Source organism: Chamaea fasciata, unplaced genomic scaffold (genome assembly GCF_029207755.1).
Source record: "Chamaea fasciata isolate MVZ Bird 193981 ecotype frontalis unplaced genomic scaffold, bChaFas1.0.hap1 SCAF_9, whole genome shotgun sequence".
NCBI lineage: Eukaryota > Metazoa > Chordata > Aves > Passeriformes > Sylviidae > Chamaea > Chamaea fasciata.
In genome coordinates this window covers 15,940,188-15,958,929 of record NW_027094094.1, presented here as the reverse complement: position 1 = coordinate 15,958,929, position 18,742 = coordinate 15,940,188, and the positions used below count along the sequence as shown (strand labels likewise).

Genomic DNA, 18,742 nt, shown 5'->3' with positions numbered 1-18,742 from the left:
GTTGGAGGATGATTACAGCTGAACATTGCTTCAATCTGCTGATTTAAAAAGTGTATGGGAATTGTATTAGCCACTCTGCATCCAGAAGAGAGACTGGTCTAGAGTTAGTTTGATTAGGATATAAACTTGTTCTTAAGCAGGCCTAAACAACTAGCTTTCAAAAGGAGTTCAAAGAATGTAGTTGGCAAAAAAATTGTTGATGTGAGCTAATAATAGAATTTTAGTGAAACTCTTGAATATCAGACTCTTAACAGCAAGTTCTGCTATTTATTTATTACTTACACTGTTTTTTGCTGTATGAGATGGAGAAGATGATGGAGGTTACGAGGATGGGTTGGATGGTCCAGTTAGTGGTATCACCCCAGCGGTGCCAAGTGGCACAAAGGAAGCCCAGCTAGCTAAACGCATCACCAAAGGAAAGAAAACACGGAGAATCCTCTCTAACAAACCACAAGATTTTCAGGTAATAGATTTATTAAATATTGTATGTTCCCTTTTCCTGCTGAGCATGACACTGCTCGTTTTACATGGCCTGAGCATAATTTAATGTCAACTTCTCTAATGCACTACAGAGATAATTTGCCTCTTCATTTGAAAGTATTTCAAAATTATTCCTCAAATGTTCCAGTTACTGAGATGTCTGATTTTGTACAGTTCTGACTGAAACAGGGATGAGCCTCATTTATTGTATAGTTGTATATATTTCAAACTACTGTAGCAGCTTTAAAAATAAAGGGTAAAGGCAAGTGAAAAAACTCTAATGATATAATTAACACTAATTTTGTCTTGTAAAATTAGTTACTGTCATAATTAAGCTTGCAAAGTCTGGTTCATATCTGTCAGCTACTTCAGGTGTTGGCTAAGATTTTTGGTGGTATAAGGAATTGTTGTGATCAGGATCACAGATAATATAGAGAATGAATTAGTGCAAATATTTGGTATTTTTTTTCAGATTCGGGTTAGAATCATTGAAGGTCGTCAGTTGCCTGGAAATAACATAAAACCAGTAGTCAAAGTTCATGTTTGTGGTCAGACACACCGGACAAGAATCAAAAGAGGAAATAACCCATTTTTTGATGAAGTAAGTGGTGTAAGAACACTCTAGCTGAAGTGTTGAGGCCATCAAATAGAGAAATAGTTAATACAGCTTTCATTATGATCAGTTAATAAGAATTTACTAATATTTGTGGGTATTTACGGCTGACATGCGTTATGCCGTTTCCAGTCCCCTTCTTTATGTATTCACATCACTAAACACATCTCTGTCACCGACAGCCTTAGCAGATAAAACATCTGCTCAGCAGATGCTTTTTGTTAGCATCTAGAAGGAAGTCAAACTGCAAATGAGACATATGGAATGTCTTCTTTGGTGCAGTTGGCTGTGTGACAGAATCACTTAGAATAGTTGTGTGCAGGTTATAAACATCACAGAAAAATTAATTAGAAATCATCGTAGATCTCTAGGGTGTGTGCAGACGAGTACTCAGTGCAATGCCATAGGACTGCCACAGAATCTGGAAATGTCACTGCCTTGCTACCCATGATTTGTAAAAGCACAACTAGATTTCTCTGTCCGGACAGGCGGTCTGTACATCAAACACTGAAATGCAGGAGAGAATTCAAAGCCACCTAAGGGGCACAAGAAAGATCCCATAGCTGGAAGACTAATGTTGCAAAACTAAAGTGTAATAGAGAAAATGCTGAGGCATGTGTGGGCATGTGTGAAAAATTCAGAAGATTTTGGAACTGTGTGGCAAGCATGTTCAACACACACAGGCAAGACCAAGGAATTTGTAAAACTTTGAAACTTGAACTAAGCTGTAGGTAGCAGTCAAGATTTATGAAGCCATGGGAAAAATAGGGAGGGCAGAAATTCAGTTGCACCTTATATTGAAACAATTCCTTGGCAGTCTCCATAGTAGTTAAGACTGGGATAGGAGGGACCATGTTTACATACCCTTCCACTTTCCTGTATAAAACGCTGGCTGGAATTGAGCTGGGATCAAAGACCAAGCTTAGTGAGGCATGATCTATTATGAAAACAAGCTAATAAATAGGATATATATCTTCATGCTATTAAACTATCAGATTTATTAATTCAGCCTTGAATTTCAAAAATGCAAATCATTACACTCTCTATCACACTAACCCTAAACAAGGCCTCTTTGACAGCTACAGCAGTGATGGTTAGAGCAGGATTTAATGATCTGGCAAATGAACTTTATAGTTTCTGAAGTTGTTCCCTTGAGAAAAATATGAAGCACAGAGCAAGGAGCAAAGGGCAGTGCTGGAAGTTTCCAGCACGGTTATGCTGACAGAGTTTGTTCAAATGGAAGTTGTGACTGTCTTGTCGTGTTGTACTGAGTCAATTTACTACATTCAGTTTTTCATTCTGCACTAAATTACCACATAATATGTCCAGCAAGGAGGTGGGATAAAAGTACTGTATCAGGCATGCTTCACATGCCTCTTAAAATAATGCTTTTGCATTTTGTGTTCAAGTAATTATCTGTTTATTATTTTAAGACAGGGGGTTTTCTGTTTGTTTTTACCTTGACAGATATTTTTCTACAATGTCCACATGACTCCTTTAGAGCTGCTTGATGAAACAGTTAGCATTCGGGTAAGACAAACCAGTGCATATTCATAAGGCTGCTGGATACCTGTAGCGTCCTCTGGCCATTTCACCAGGTTGTTTAGGAACATTCTTCTTTCATACTCCTCTGTCTTTTTAGGTGTATGATTCTCACTCTCTACGAGCAGACTGTCTAATGGGTGAATTTAAGGTGAGTATAAAGTAAACTCCGTATCTGGACTAAATTAAAGAAAATGTGAGAAAAATTTTAAGTACTAGTTTTAAATGTTTAAATTTATACTTCTTTTTCATAGGGCCAAAGAATTACCTCTAGCTTCTCAAGCTAGAGACCATTTGCTCAAAGCACTAATAAGCAGGTTTTTTTTATTTGAGTAGAAGACTATTGTTAAAGAAATTTGTGGTTTCTATACCAAGTTCTCTAACACGCATCCAGGTAACTGTTTCTTCTTTTGTGGTTAGGTGATTATTTGGTATGAGGCAGGGTTTGAAGAGATAATTTTATTAGGTAGCTAATAGACAGAACTGTGATGTGTATGGTGACATAAAGATACACACATTCTCAAATGATGTGGGGAGGTCAGAAGTTTAGTAAAAATGATGGTGGAAAATTCACTTAGTTAAAGTAGTTTCTGTGGTTTTGATGACATTAGTGAGATGGTCTTTGTTTGGGTTTGTTATGGTCAACTCTGGGAAGTAGACATCTGCCTGCCAAGAATTCCCATGGCAATTGTAATGGCTGCTGGGATCCCCTGTTACAACACTTCCAGTAGCAGTGCTGGCTGGTTTTTTTTGGTTGATTATTTGGTACTGCATAAATTCAATCGGTCTCTAGATCAGCTTTTTACAAAAATATGCCAAGAGGGAAGAGTGCTCCTTTCTAAATCAAACACTTTCTGCCGCAAAGCTGCTTGCTTTTTGCTTCTCACTGCTTGTTTTCTTTGTGATTTCTAGTGATTCAGTCAGTGGTGTATTGCTCTGTGGAAGATTATTCACTAAGCAGGTGACAGCACGTCACTCAGCTACTTTCTGTTCCTGCAGGCACACGTTCCAGCAGGAAACCACAAGGGTAATTCTGTCTAGAAAACCTTTCAGACTTTACCTGCAAGGAATTCTGGCCCCAACAGCCATGAGCAAACATACTTACATTCCTGAACATGTTTCGAATATGATACAATGAATGAGGCAATCTTGTCCAGATTTGACACACTGGGGAAAGAAAGACATGGTCATATTCTTAATAAAGAAAAGGATATTGTTCATTAAAAAAAAAAAAAAAAAAGTTTCCCTTCTGGAACTGAAGGATGAGATGTTGAGCAGGAAGAAGGAAAAAAAGTGTTCTGAAAAGCTTGTTTGAACATAAAATGATGAGTGAGCATAGTGAATTCAAGATGAAGTAAACCAACCCCATCTTCTGTCTCTGGTAAATGAAAAAGCTTAGAAAAGGAAAAAATAACTACAGGTGTTAGTTCTAATACATCTTTTCTTGCATTTTCTTCTTGGCTGCTCTATGCATTTGAAATCCCTCATTTTTCAATGTAAGGCATTTTGTCTTTCTCCTCCTAGTAATATCTTATGTAAACTATCATCTGTTTGTGACAAGAGAACAATATAGCACTGCCCATGGAAAACATATGGGGAGTTGCCCCAACCCTTTTTTCTGTTTTGGTATTTCTTCAGAGGTAATGACTTTGATCTTTATTTCAGATTGACATTGGCTATGTTTATGATGAGCCTGGTAAGTGATGGTTACTTCAGAACTTCTTTTTCAAACTACAGGTTGAAACATTTCATTAAATTTCTAAAGTAAAAGGAGAAACTTAATGTAAAGTTATTTAGGTTTGCTGCTTTAAGTATTGACTTCAAAAATCCAACAATATATAACTCTTTTCAGTGAATTCGCAATGAAGTACAAGCCTCTTTTTTATCAAAGACCTAAAATTTGAAAAATAGTGCAAAAATATTTGATAACTATGTCCCTGCATTAGTATGCCAAAGTAGTTTAACACCAGATTTCTTGTTTTGGATGGCACTATTGAGACTTGTCTAGGACAGGATTATTTTGTTAAATAATTAGGGTAATTTAGGATAAAGCATACTTTTGAAATAGCTCACTGCTTATATGATGTCTGTCATTTTGTAATGGATATTTCTGGGCCCAGTGGTGATGTTTGTTTTATTTCAGGCCATGCAGTCATGAGAAAATGGCTTTTGCTGAGTGATCCTGAAGATACAAATTCAGGAGCCAAAGGCTATATAAAAGTCAGCATGTTTGTCCTGGGAACTGGAGATGAGCCACCAGTAAGTTTAATATAAATGTTTTTCTTCCCCTCTCCAACCCATGGATATTTATATATGTCCCCCCAACACTGTTTTAATACTGGATAATTTGCTCTATGAGCAGTATTTGTAAGTAAGACGGAATTTACTAGTGGTTTCAAGGGCATCCTGTACTAAGTGGGTAACTCACAGCTTGTTTTGTTATTCTGCTCAGTTAAGCAGCCTCTACCATTTGTGGATACTCCACATACTGGAAGTAGAGATGTGTTAGTCTGGTTTTGCATGCAAGCTAATATGTAATTCTCCTTAGCATAGCTGAGCAGGCAGAATAACACTGATACCGGTTCCAGGACTAAGTCAAGAATATCTCCACTACTACAAAATATAGACAAGCCTGTAGAGAAACCAGAGTACCAGAAAGCTCCAGATGTTTTCTGGTGAAGATCAGGCCCCTCAATTACAAGTCAGGCACAAATAATTTGATGCAGATAAAAGCAGTAGGTTGTTTCAACAATCCAATCCTTCACTGTCTGCTGTTCTGTCAAGGTGAAGACAGGTGATTTTTTCTTGTAATTGTTTTCTTACCTGACCATTGCCTTTCTTCCTGTCTGATATTTTTGAATACTGTTTCTCCTTAGTTAAATATAATGTGGTGCCCAGAACCATGGCAGATTGCCTTGTAGTTTCATATTAACTGTTCCTCTCTTCTATCCTCATGATGCTTGAAATCACAAGGATATATCCAGGTATTTGTGGTGTGTTTATTTTTAAATGAGGAAGCAGTAAGTTATATCAGACTTGTAAGCCTTTTCTAATTGTAGTAAATGCCTTCTCTTGAGATGAGGATGACATTTGCATGAAGTTGGCATTTTACATGTACCAAAATCATTATTGTCTGACGATGATGATTTTGAAAATGTAATTATAATGGGCTCCTGCAATCGAGTACTTTAGAGATAAAGCTGAAAGTAAAATAGTTTAGGTAGAATTAAATTTTTGTGGCTTGATAATTTCATACAGTCTCATTCTTCATCATGGAATTGACAACAGCCTTTAGCTAATCAACAGATGTTTAGCTAATCACCTTAATTCTAATTCTGTACATTGCCTTGTCTTTTTTGTCTTCAACCGTATTCTCCAACAGGTTGAAAAAAGGGAGAGAGATAATGAAAGTGATGATGTGGAGAGCAATCTTTTATTACCTGCTGGGACTGCACTTCGATGGGTCACTTTTCTTCTCAAAATCTACAGAGCTGAGGACATTCCACAAAGTATGTAGCTGCTCCCTACTTGTCTACTGATGTTTGAATACTATTAGAAATAGTTACTTGTGGTAGCTGTTGAGAATAGAATATAGGTGACTTTTTATCCCTTACTAGTATATTTTCTCACCTATATCTGTGCCAAATAGCAATGTCTTCAAATACATGTATAATGTTTTTTAAATACAGTGATGCCTTTAAATTCAGGAGCCCATCAGCACTTCTTACGATGTTTGAAAAATTTATGTTCTTAAAATTGCTTCTAAGCCAAAATTCTCAATTTTTACCTGCAACACTTCAGAATTTTGTTTATCAGGTTAGACAATTAAGGCAATTTATTATTTAGGAATAATAATAGTAATAATAATAATAATAATAATAATAAACCTTAATTTAATCTTTGACACCTCTCCAGTGGATGACGCTTTTGCACAAACTGTCAAGGAGATATTTGGAGGAGAAGCAGACAAGAAAAATCTTGTAGATCCATTTGTGGAAGTTTCTTTTGCTGGGAAAAAGGTAATTTAGTAAATATTTGAACCTTTGTATTCTAATTTTAGTCCTGAGAACAGATTTCATATGCCAGCATAAATTTTTAAGTTTACCAGAATTATGGAAATAAAATCAAATGAACAAATAAAGTTAAATTTATAAACTGACAAACTTCAAGGTACAATAAATAGGGTGTAAAACTGATGACTACTGAAAGGAATCTATGACTAAAGGCTAGAACTGACACATGCCAGATTTCTTGCCTGCAGTTGTTCCTGATTGCTTTTAGCAATTGGTGATACAGATCTTTCTGGACAGATTAACCACATTTGTACATTTAAATAATAATGTGTTTCTTAGAATGCCTAATTTGATCTGGAGCACAACTGCAGAACTTATATTCATTACTAGTCAAATTTTTGTCAGTCATTTAATATGCTATGTAGTCAGGTTACCACACCCAGTAGTGCAGAAGATCTTTAGAAGACATGAATAGCAAATAATGCAGCTTCTCCCTTATGATATATTCTTCATCTACCCTAAAATCTGCATAAAGAAAGCTGGAATCAAGTAATTCCTTAATCTCATTTCTCTGCTGTGATGAAAGCACATTCAATTGTGGCTTGTGGAAATAACAAGCTTTCATTATTTCCTTTAATTTTAGCTAGTAAAAATAGAAAGTTGAATAACCCAAATCTCATGTTTAAACACTGTTTCAATATTTTCTTTTCCTCCAAAAGTCATTAATGCTGCCTATGCAGATTACTCTAACAGAAGCTATCAGTGTAAAACTCATTGAGCATCAATGGCTCATTGCAGCATTAATCCAGGATTCATTGACTACTACCCCTAATTTTTGCAATCAGATGATGATGTGTCCTGAATTGTAGCTAGTAAATACTTCTTCTGTTTTATCTTCGATGTGTTGTATATCTGTTTTCATTTTTGGCAGGTTTGCACAAATATAATTGAGAAAAATGCTAATCCAGAATGGAATCAAATTATTTATCTTCAAATCAAGGTCAGTTTTTTACCCTTGTTTCTGTAGTAAACAGCCATTTTTTTGGAACTCAGGGCATTAACATTACAGAGGAGAAAAAGTAATGAGTTATTTTACTTTCATTGCTATTTTTTTTTTCAGTTTCCCTCAATGTGTGAGAAAATAAAACTTTCAATTGTTGACTGGTGAGTTATGACTTTTAATCAAGTTACTTAAGAAGCTAAATGATAATAAGCAGAGGAAAGTCTGGTTCTATAGATGTCAGGTATTTTTACAGTGCACGAGAGTATTTTACCAAGTGCTTAAGTACCTTTATGGTTTCTTTACAAGAGATCTGATTAGTGGAACATGAGATAATTTTTAATTGTGTGCAGTGAGAACTGAGCACTGTCACTGTTTAATGATAGTGTAAAAGTCAGGTGACTTATTCATGGTCTGCAGCCTACTTTTGTAACTTGTCATTACTGGTTTTGTTAGAAGTATTGAAGCATTTCAGATCATAGAAAACGTGTACTAGTAGCTTGCCACTGTGTGTGATGACCAGCATTCTATTTAAATAAAATCTTTCTTTTTTCTAGGGATCGACTTACAAAAAATGATGTAGTTGGAACAACATATTTAAGTCTCTCAAAAATTGCTTTTTCTGGAGGAGAGATTGAAGGTAATTGCTTGAGCAGTGTGTAACACACCATCTTCTCTAGTGTTACACAGAAGGGCAAAGATCAGTGTTCTAAGAAAGTATATATTTATCCATAGTTTTTCAATTCCCTGGCAACGGGATTGTCTGTTCCTGAAATTTTCAAAACAATGCTCTTAGAAAGCATTCTATGTGTCTTTTAGAAGTATTTATATTTTATTGACTAAACCACATCATCATGGAAATAGCAGTAATTGAAGATGCGGTTTTCCTTTATATATATATGTATATCTGTAAGTTAATGAATTAATTAAATTTGTTAGTGCTTTCCCGAATTCCGAAAACGATGTGATATCACAATCTACCATGTGTAAGATATGCAAATTTACTTAGATGCTTAATAAGACATTTAATTTCAAGACAATCTGGAGTCAGTGCTTCAGAACCATTTCCTCTTTGGACACTGGTAAACAAGACTCCTTTTGCTGCCTTATAAGAGTATCTGTTCTGTCTCTGAGAAGAGAACCTAAAAGCTGTGGAATGTTCCTGAGCAGTTAGTCTAAAGGAGCTATCTAGAACCACATTTCCTGGACACCACTAGGCTGTTTTCAGATCATGGGGGAACTTGGGTCAGTCTCTGCTCTGATCAGTGGCTGATCAGGCACTGCATCTCATTGCATGAGTGCTCATATTCCTATTTTGTAACTCTGATTTTGGTCGCACTGCTATGATTGCAGATGATTTATGTGCTTCAATCAGCAGGGATGGCTGGATATGTAATCTCCTACAGCTAAAACCCAAAACTGATTAATTACAAGAAAGCAAGTTAGGCAAGATATGAGGTGCCTAACATTGTTCCCATTGGAAAAGAGTTTTGTAATAAAACTCTTCTTTAAAATACTATAAGAAACACTTTTTTGTGCCAATATTTTGGCTAGTATTGAAAAAATCCAGTTGCGTTTATATTCTAATATAATCTTGTGATTACTGATAATTTCTTTGTGATCTATATCTATAATCACCTCTTTTTATAGCAAGATCTTTTATACGATTGGGCCAGCTCCCAGACTATGATTCTGTGTTAACTTGCCAGAAAAACTGTTTTATCTTTTTAATGAACATACCTTGGCATATTAGTTATCCATACAGAATTGTAAAGCTCAAGGTTAAACAGACTTAACACGTATTTATCTGACTACTTACACAAGTTTGAAGGACACTGTCTCAAAACCATTTTCACCATTGTTACAATAAGAATCTAAATTACTGGTTTTTTCTGTTGTATTAATAAAATCTGTATGATATGTACTTGTCTGAGACAGACCAATTTGTCTTTAAGTTGGTGGCTTTATTAGGTGTTTAAAAACAAAGTTACTGGCTCCAATCCTATACTGACTTGAGGCAAGAATTGGATGGAACTGTATTTTTGGTCACATAAAAGCTTATAACATAGTCTTCTAAGAAGGACTGCTGTTGATGTAAGACTTCATGCAAACATTCTTTTTAGGTATCCCATGCACAGCCAGAAGCAAAAGAGAATGGGAAAGCCAAGACAGAAGGGTTGGGCTGTTGGGGAAAATTCAGCTCTGGAGAGATCACTTGTACTCCCCATATGAGTGTGTATCTCGAACTGCAGCTGAGTCCACAGAGCATTTACACTTCAAACCCAGGCACTCAGTAACTGGGGAGATTAGTTTGGTTTCTCTCTCTGCTGAGGTGCTGACATTGGAATAGCCATTTCTGTTATCTTCTCTTTAGTGCTGTGCCTGAAGCCTGTTCTGGCTTCTAAAGGGTTGTGAAACTGTACTAGTCTATATTCCTCAGTAAATGTAAATGTAGGTACCCCAAGGGGCCCTGAAATGTAGTGGGTTTTTAAAATGACCTTAAGATTTTAAAAGTAGTTTTAAAAATAAATCTGTATTTTGTGTGGAGGAGGAATGTACAAAGCTAAAAAATAAGCACCAAAACAAGATATTTTGTTAAATGTATGCTGGGTTTTTTTCCCTTTGGAATTTGTACAGGAAGAGTAATACCTTCATACATTAACCAGAGGCAAAATTCTAGCCTATATGAACTTTACTTTTTCTCAGACTTTCAGCTTTATTTTAAAAGGAGATTGCTTTGTGATGTTGTTTTTTTTAATGCTATTGTCACTCATCATATAACTACTACTTCTCTTTTCATAATATAGATTTTTCATCTTCAGGAACAGGGGCTTCATCATATGAAGGTTTATATCTTCACCTGTTACTGATTTTGTGTTCCATTGCCCAAACTGAAGGTTTTTTTCTAAGACACTCCATCAGCTTAAAAATATTTTTAATAATTGTTTGTCTAAAAGATTTCACCATTGTGATTGAAGAGTATCAAACATAACTAACTCTATAAACCAGTTTTGGCACTGGAATTGGTTTGAAAATATTTCTGTTTGGCTGGTGCTTCAAGCTGTGTGTTAGTTGCTTCTATTACAGAGTGCTTAGACTAACAATAGCTTGAAACTTTTAACTTAGCTGTGAGATTGCAGATGTATTTGCACCTGCAGAGCCCTGCAGAAGTAAATAACTGCCTAAAATAATTAGTGGCTGTTTTGCTTATGCTTAGCAAGCTATATAAACAAAATCTGGAAAATAAAATCTGAATCTGTTACTACTTGGAGAGGTGACTTTTTCCATAACTGTGTAGGTTGACATCCGAGTTTCAAAGACTTTCTGGTAAATATTTAAATAGTGAGAGATAAATACAAGTGGAGTGCAGTTAAAAAGTAATCAAGATTCATCCACATGGTATTTCATTTACTATCCTTCTTTCTTTAATAAAGTAATATTAGGTTAAAGGCTGAAATAATTTCTCAGAGTCACTTTCCATTATACATGATCATTAGCCTTCTAAAAGGAAACAATTGAATTTTAAATTTTTTTAAAAATAGAAAATAAATTATTTTTATTCCAGTTTTGGGACAGTTTTTTGTTGTCCATATGTTTTTAAATTTATATTCTGTTTAATTTTTTGGCATCAGTAAGTAGTGAATGGATTAATTTAACACATATCTGTATCTTAAACCTAGTCATACTGAGGTCTGATGTTCAGTCTTAGAATTCTTTAAAAATTGGACATTATTCCAGTGATTTTTTCATTCAAATTTTGATCTGTTTCTGATTCAGAGGTAAAGATGTGAAAGTAGCCAAATGCAGGATAGAGAATTGTAAATCATTATTTTATATTGTGCAGGTTCTACGTGACTTTGTGTTGACAGGAAATCACATCAAGACATCACATTCACTTTTACAATCCACTTGTGTCACTCAGTAGTGGCACAGTCACACAAGGCATGACCCTTTACTGTCACTGTCTTAGCTCAGCCTTCTTTTCCTGTGAGAAATAAGGGCATCCCTCTCTGTGCTGCAGATCAGGCAATTTCAGCTGCAAAGCTGACCTGTTTCTCACCTCCTTTTTCTGCTAGAGAGCGCATCTTTTCTGTGGCTGTTTAGTTTGATCATTGGCCTGTGCATTTAAGTGATTGCAAATATTGTTTTACTGAGTTTCACTTTTTTTCTAGAAAACATGTTTTCTGTTAGCATAAGAGCATATTACCCTTGCACATAAATTAAACCCATATATTTGGAGTGGGACATAAATTCTTCTTATTCTGTGGGATTTTTGCGGCGTGAAGTAGTATTAAGTGTAAGTGTTGTATAGTGAAGAAAGAAGTTAGGTACAAGTACAGTCAGTGGTGTAATTACTCTAAATTCATATGGTATATCCAGAGAATAAAGTGTTCTTATATTACTAATACCTAACTAATATCTAACATTGCTTTTAATGGATTTGATAGGAATATTGTTTCCTTCTGGCTCGATATGGTAATTAACAAAGATTTAATGGTAATGTCTTTTGTTAGTAAACTCTGGAGAAACTGAAGTTGGCTTTTTGCCAACATTTGGACCTTGTTACCTAAACTTTTATGGAAGTCCAAGAGAATACACTGGATTCCCAGACCCATATGATGAATTAAACTTTGGAAAGGTAAGTTTCTTGATTAATTGTTTTTCATAAAAGAATTAACCCAATTCTTTTTAATCAATGAATTAATTCATGTTAATGTGGGGTTTTTTCACATTACACACCACTTGCTCTTTATTTCTGGATAATGTTTTATATTTAAGATTAATAAGGAAGTATTACAGTATTTTCCGTTCCTATCTGGTTTTGTCTTAAGGGTATTTTTGAAGGAGCAGCAGTGATTTTGATGATTTTCACTAACTGCACCTTTGCATGAATTCGTATTTCTTCTTTCCTTCTTTGCATAAATGTTTTTCACGTCTAGCATTAAGCCAACTGCCTTGTTTCACTTGTTCCAATATGTACATCCATGCCTCTGCAGAAATTTTGAGAACACTTCAGTGAAGCCAGAATCATGTACAGCTAAAAAAATATGCACTTCTTTAGGTCAAATATGTAAAATTGTATTTGATATGTGTTTGTGTTACAGGGAGAAGGAGTTGCTTATAGGGGGAGAATTCTGGTCGAACTGTCTACATTATCTGAAAGCAAGCCTGTTCAAAAAAAATTAGAAATGATTCCTAATGATGACTTACTGGTTGTTGAGGTAAATGCTTGTTTTATTGTCACTGTTAGTTGAGGAGATGTGCCTTGGCTGGTTTTTGGAGAGTGATCTAACTCACTAAAATCAATACAATAGAGTTCAATCTCCAGGTTCAGAGAGGTGGGTACTGGTGGCTGAGGAGCAGTGGCTACAAAAACGTTGGGCCGTTGCAGCAAGAAGTGTTAATCTGAAACATTTTATAGTATCAAATACACCAATTTATTATACACGTCATATTTTTTGGTTTCTTCTCTGAAAACAGTAAAAATATTAATTATTTCCGTTTAGATATAGCTATTATTTTCTGTAATTGTGAGTCCTCTTTTGAGATCCAACTGAGAAGGTTGTTTTGGTAGAAATACCAGCGCAGACGGAAGTTCTGCCTGGCTGCTGTGTTCCATTCTGCCACCATGCTGCAAGACACGGGGGAGCCCATCCAGTTCGAGGTGAGCATTGGCAACTATGGCAACAAGTTTGACACCACCTGTAAACCCCTGGCATCGACCACCCAGTACAGCCGCGCTGTTTTCGATGGTAAGGGTGCTCTGGTGTGGGGGTGAAACGCTCTAGGATTGTCTTTTGGAAGGGCTGTTTATAGCTTTGAATGTCAGCCCGAACTGCACTGAACACTTCCTGAAAATGTGACAGAAAAGAGCCTGCGGCTCTTCACGGCTTTTGAGATGAAGTGGCCTTTATGGGATATGTGCTGCGGGGCCGGCTGAAGTTATTAATGAAATTTTGACAGAATTCAGTGAAATCTTTTGACAATGAACTAGATATGCACAAACTTTGCAAGGAAAAGAAATCACGTTATTTTAGTGGTATCTAGAATTAAGTAGGGAAAACACACTTTGAATATTCTGATTTAGAATAAAATAATAACTTGTTTTTTAAACAATACGTCTCTCAGCCTAGAGTTAAAATAACAGCCTAGAATTAGCAAGATCACAGGAAAATACGCTTTGGTTATACTTTTTTTATTAACTGCAAAGAGTAGTTCTTTTTTTTCCCCTGTGTATTAAATTAAATAATCAGTCCAGAATATGATTATTTGAATATTTTATTTCAAAGATAAAGTTATATTAATTTGCCATCTACATCAGTATGTTATGGAAAGAATATGTTAACAGCTAATTTATCTTCTAAAACCTGTTGGATTTTGAAACAATTTGAAACGATTTGAAGTGAACATTTACCATTCAACAGATGCTACAGTGGCTTGAAAATCACTCCTTTTGTGAATTTGGAGTAGCTTGTATGTTCTTAATGATATGCAGTACAGAAATGACACGAATGTAGCAACAGTGCACAGTATGTATTCCTGCCATGAATTCTAAATCTTACATACAAATGTTTCACACCAGGTAATTATTATTACTACTTGCCATGGGCAAACACAAAGCCAGTTGTAACGCTGACTTCATTTTGGGAGGACATAAGTCACAGATTAGACCCTGTGAATGTAATCCTAAACATGGCTGAAAGACTGGTAAGACATTTAAAATCTTTCTTTTTCTGATAGGCTTTTCATTTTTACTCTTCTTCATTTAGAGGTATAATCAAAAATGACATTTTGAGCAAATTATTGAAATTTTGTGATATTTTCTCTCCTTTTTTCTTAGTCAAAATTAAAAGTTGCTTGGTGTAACAAATGGCACTGTTAATTATAGGCCTGGATTTTAGCAAGGCTCAGCACACTCCTGCTTGAATCCACAGGGAATTCCCATGGGAAGGAAGAGTACTCATTGTTGGTTAGGAGCACATTACATCTGTGGGACTGTTACTTGCATGTTTTGTTTAATACAGTGGGGGAGAACATCAGAATAGTCCTGTTAAATATGAATTAGGTTTAAACATGAGGGGGTTTTTGGTTTGGCCTTTACACAGAGAAACAAAGAAGTTCAAAATCTCAAAACTCCTTCTGACCATAAACCACAATGGAAGTTTTTTTAAGTGCAAATTGTTTTCTTTTAAATTCCTCAGCAATCCAACTTAGCCACCTTAAAATCAGGAATGCAGGCTAAAGTGTCTGAAAACCGATTAGCTGAGATGTGGTTGAAGCTGATTGATGAACTTACAGAAGATATAAGGTAAAAGAAGTTTTTTAATCTCTTATGTTATCATTCCAGGCCTGCTCAGAATCCTTGTTATTGCCTCTGCTAAGTCAGAAAACAAATTCTGAGGACTATAAAACTGACTAATCCCATGAATTGACCTAAGAACTGAAATTCCAAAAGTGTCTGAAAGTAGTAAAACATCATGGATATTGCCAAATAATCCATCCAGTTGTGTAATTCTCCGTTATCTCAAGGTAGTTCTGTTACAGACAGTGATAAGAAAAAAACCGTAATCTCTTGAAAAAAAGCTGAGGAAGGACTGTTCTGAAAATGGATATTAGACCTCTCTGCTGCCTTTCTTCCATCCACCCTTTTTTGGAATTCCTCATGTACCTTTGGTTTTCCTGTGTTTCAATGTTATTTCTGAAACTGAAGAGGGAAGAAAGTCTAGTACTTTACTGGTAAGCCCAAAATAAAAAAAAGTCAAAAGGTATGAAGGGATTATGGGCCATAACGATCGTATTTTTGAATAAGCCTCCAGTCAATATGTCTGTATGGATGGGGGTGTTCAGAGAGGGCAGCAGGAGTCAGCATTTAGAGTTTTGAAAGAGAATAAATTCTAAATGGAGAGGAAGGAATTGTATGAGAAAGATACATTTTAAAAGGAGATATTGAGATGGGGAGAGTAAACAAGTGGGTGATAAACAGCACAGGAAAAGGAAGGGGGGAAATGACAGAATAGTTATTATCCATAAAAGGAAATAACAAGAACATAAAATGAGAGAACAAATTCATCAAGTTGTACGGCCAATATAAAAGTAAGCAGAGGAAAAACAAACAGTGGAGATCAGTATATATTAACAAAGAATTACATGTTAGAAAGCTTACGCAAAAATATAAACCAATAACGTCATAGAATGCTGTGATCTGGAAGAAAGCAGAGAGGAAGGACTGACAAACTTCAGGAAAGTAAAATGGGAAGGGAAAACTATTGTCACACAGAGCTATCTAGTCAGTGTGGAAACTTGAGGTCAGTTCCTCGTCCTGACATATTTGCACTGTTACTAATTCAGACCATTATTTTGTAAAATATCACAATTACAGAACAATAGCACTTAGATATAGCCACCAAATGAACTTCAGTTGCTCGTGGGACACAATTCTCTTTTTCGGGTTTTTTCAGCAAACTCGGAAAACCTCTCTCAAAGACATAGTTGCCTGTGTTGAACTCATAGAAGATTTTTCCTTGCTGTGCTAAGTTAGGAGTTTGAGAGAGTTTTCAGTGCACTATTTAAACCTCAAATGATGTGATTTTCTGAACGTTCTGATCTGGTATATTTGATTCATGTCTGAGTAGTTCCCAGGGCAGACAGCCCTTGCATTCAGAACTAATTTTAGTGGAAGGCACAATAGTCAGTATCAAGGTTTTACAGAATCAAAACCCTTAGAAGTTCATAGCGTGTCATTAAATGTACGTCAAAGAAGAGTTGGTCTTTTCAAAATAGGCAGCTGTCTGGAAATTTTTAAACTTTTTGTACAATATCACATTAAAGGCATTTCAATGAGCTCTGTTAGAGGGATACGGTCACTGGTCTTTGAAAAGCTGCCTTTTCCTCAAACCTCCTCTCATTTTTCTGACAGCACTGTCAGACACATAGTGTGATTTTTGGGGGCTTTTCTGTGCAGAGGCAGGGCTCAATGAGTCTTCAGAGTCCCTTCTAACTCAGAGTTCTACTATTTCTCGGTTCCATTGAATAGTTACTCTGCCCTCTGCTGACTCAGAAGTTCTGTGTCACAGATTTCTTACAGAGTTCTTCGATGTTTTCTTGCCAGACGGTTAGGTAAATCTAGTCGTAGCCACAAGCCATATTTGTATAGAGTCGCTGAGAATGTACAGTTCCAGTGAACCTAATCTTGTTCTGAAGGCACTGGTTTCAGTTTTGACATGCTAATTTTTTACTGTGAATATATAAAGAAATGGATTTTCCTTGATTTGATTGGCAGCAATTACATTAAAGCAAATACCTCAAGTTGTTTTACCTTGGTGCTTGTTATGTAGGTACAGCCTTTCCCTTGCTTATTATAAATACCTTGTGAGGTGAAAATCTCTGCAGAAAAAGGTGCAATAGCACTGTTCCAGTGGTTTTCAATCACAGGAAGTGATGGCACTCAACCCATTGCATTTAGAGTGCTTCTAAGTAAAATCCACTTAGATAATTAACCATAACAAATATTCTTTTTTCAGCAAACCATTTCCCCTCATAGGAGGCAAATCTAATATTACAGTCCTTGACACTCAGATAGAAAAAATGCGCCTCAAGTCTCTCAAACAGATTGGAGAAGCAGCAGCAAGGATGAGAAATGAAGCTACTGATGTGAAAGCCACTCTGACAGAAATTGAGGATTGGTTGGATAGATTACTGCAACTGAGTGAAGAGGTTAGTGCTTCACAATACTGGTGATTGGTTTAGCAATGCCTGTCTAACACAAATGGGTGTAAAGTTCCCTGCTGATCAAGCAATATCCACTCTCCGTAGAATAGTAATTTTAGATGCTGTGAGAGCAAACATGTTCCCCTCTGTAACTGCAATTTACTTAAAACTCATGTGCTAGCTGTTCTCACTGAGAATGTGTGTTGAGTAATGATCACTCAGTGATCGGTAAAGTAGACCCTGTTCTGTTTAAGTCACTGTTCTGTCCTTTCCTTTCTTCCAGAGCTGCAAGTCACTTTTCTGGTTCAGGGACTGCAGGGTATATATTGGATTTCCCCAGATTGTTAGCCATAGTAATCAACTTCTAACAGAGTAAAATCTGTTTCTGTGGATTTATTTTTAATTTTCAGAAATATTTTCTGTTTTCATCTTGGCTATCTCATAACTGGTTTTCACAACATTTTAGGAATATTTTTATTTTTATTTTATTTTTATTTTTATTTTTATTTTTATTTTTATTTTTATTTTTATTTTTATTTTTATTTTTATTTTTATTTTTATTTTTATTTTTATTTTTATTTTTATTTTTAATTTGTTGCTTCTACTGTAGAGCTACTGATAAAAAAAAAGAGCAATTAATTGGCCAGACTTGCAGCTAGCCCACAAAGGTGGGCACAGAACTCCAGAAAGGTAATAGTTGGTTTCTCTCTTCTGCTAAAAGTCTCAAAATGGTATACCCTTTATGTGGAAGCATCACAAGCACTTCAATATGTAGCAGGTCAGTCCAAAGCATCAGCATATGGCATCCAGTCACTGTCATCACCATAAGGGAATTGAGATGCAAAATGTCTCTAGACCAATTTACAAAATATGTAAGGATTGTTTTTTAAAGAAAACTTACTTTGCTTTCCAAAAATCTCAATGGTATTTTTTATGATTCTTTCAGACCTATATATTGGTTTACTTGCAAAACAAAACAATTCTATTTATCATAAGTTTGTTGTGATTCATGATTCTAAATGATAAATCCTTTGACGTAACCCCTTTTTTTTCTCTTTTCTAAGATCTAGATTTGTTTATTGTTCTAGTAATTGCTCTTCTTAACTTTCCCCACAAATAATCCTCAGCCACAAAACAGTATGCCTGATGTAATCATATGGATGATCCGAGGGGAGAAAAGACTGGCCTATGCTCGTGTTCCTGCACACCAAGTGCTGTACTCCACAGCAGGCCCTGAATCATCTGGTAAATATTGTGGAAAGACCCAAACAATCTTCTTAAAGGTACTATTTTTTTCTCCTTAAGAAATAATTAACTCTCTAGATTGAGATGCCATCTGACATGAGTGTGAAACATGCAAACTATGAGGTGTCAGACTTAGGAGAG

General features: G+C 35.7%; 1 protein-coding gene across 3 annotated transcripts in view; it reads left to right on the top strand.

The window, feature by feature from the left end:
- Positions 1-18,742, top strand: part of MYOF (myoferlin) — a 61,352-nt gene that overhangs the window by 16,530 nt on the left and 26,080 nt on the right. For 2 of the 3 annotated variants that reach the window (XM_066191197.1, XM_066191196.1), the window contains exons 6-24: positions 303-463; positions 953-1,081; positions 2,561-2,623; positions 2,736-2,786; positions 4,301-4,331; positions 4,779-4,894; positions 6,018-6,144; positions 6,551-6,654; positions 7,580-7,648; positions 7,769-7,812; positions 8,206-8,288; positions 10,456-10,494; positions 12,163-12,287; positions 12,754-12,870; positions 13,224-13,401; positions 14,232-14,356; positions 14,851-14,957; positions 17,170-17,362; positions 18,484-18,639. In XM_066191197.1, the coding sequence (XP_066047294.1) occupies positions 303-463; positions 953-1,081; positions 2,561-2,623; positions 2,736-2,786; positions 4,301-4,331; positions 4,779-4,894; positions 6,018-6,144; positions 6,551-6,654; positions 7,580-7,648; positions 7,769-7,812; positions 8,206-8,288; positions 10,456-10,494; positions 12,163-12,287; positions 12,754-12,870; positions 13,224-13,401; positions 14,232-14,356; positions 14,851-14,957; positions 17,170-17,362; positions 18,484-18,639 (2,018 nt within the window). The remainder of the gene's footprint in view (positions 1-302; positions 464-952; positions 1,082-2,560; positions 2,624-2,735; positions 2,787-4,300; positions 4,332-4,778; positions 4,895-6,017; positions 6,145-6,550; positions 6,655-7,579; positions 7,649-7,768; positions 7,813-8,205; positions 8,289-10,455; positions 10,495-12,162; positions 12,288-12,753; positions 12,871-13,223; positions 13,402-14,231; positions 14,357-14,850; positions 14,958-17,169; positions 17,363-18,483; positions 18,640-18,742) is intronic. The other variant, XM_066191198.1, reaches the window with a different exon arrangement.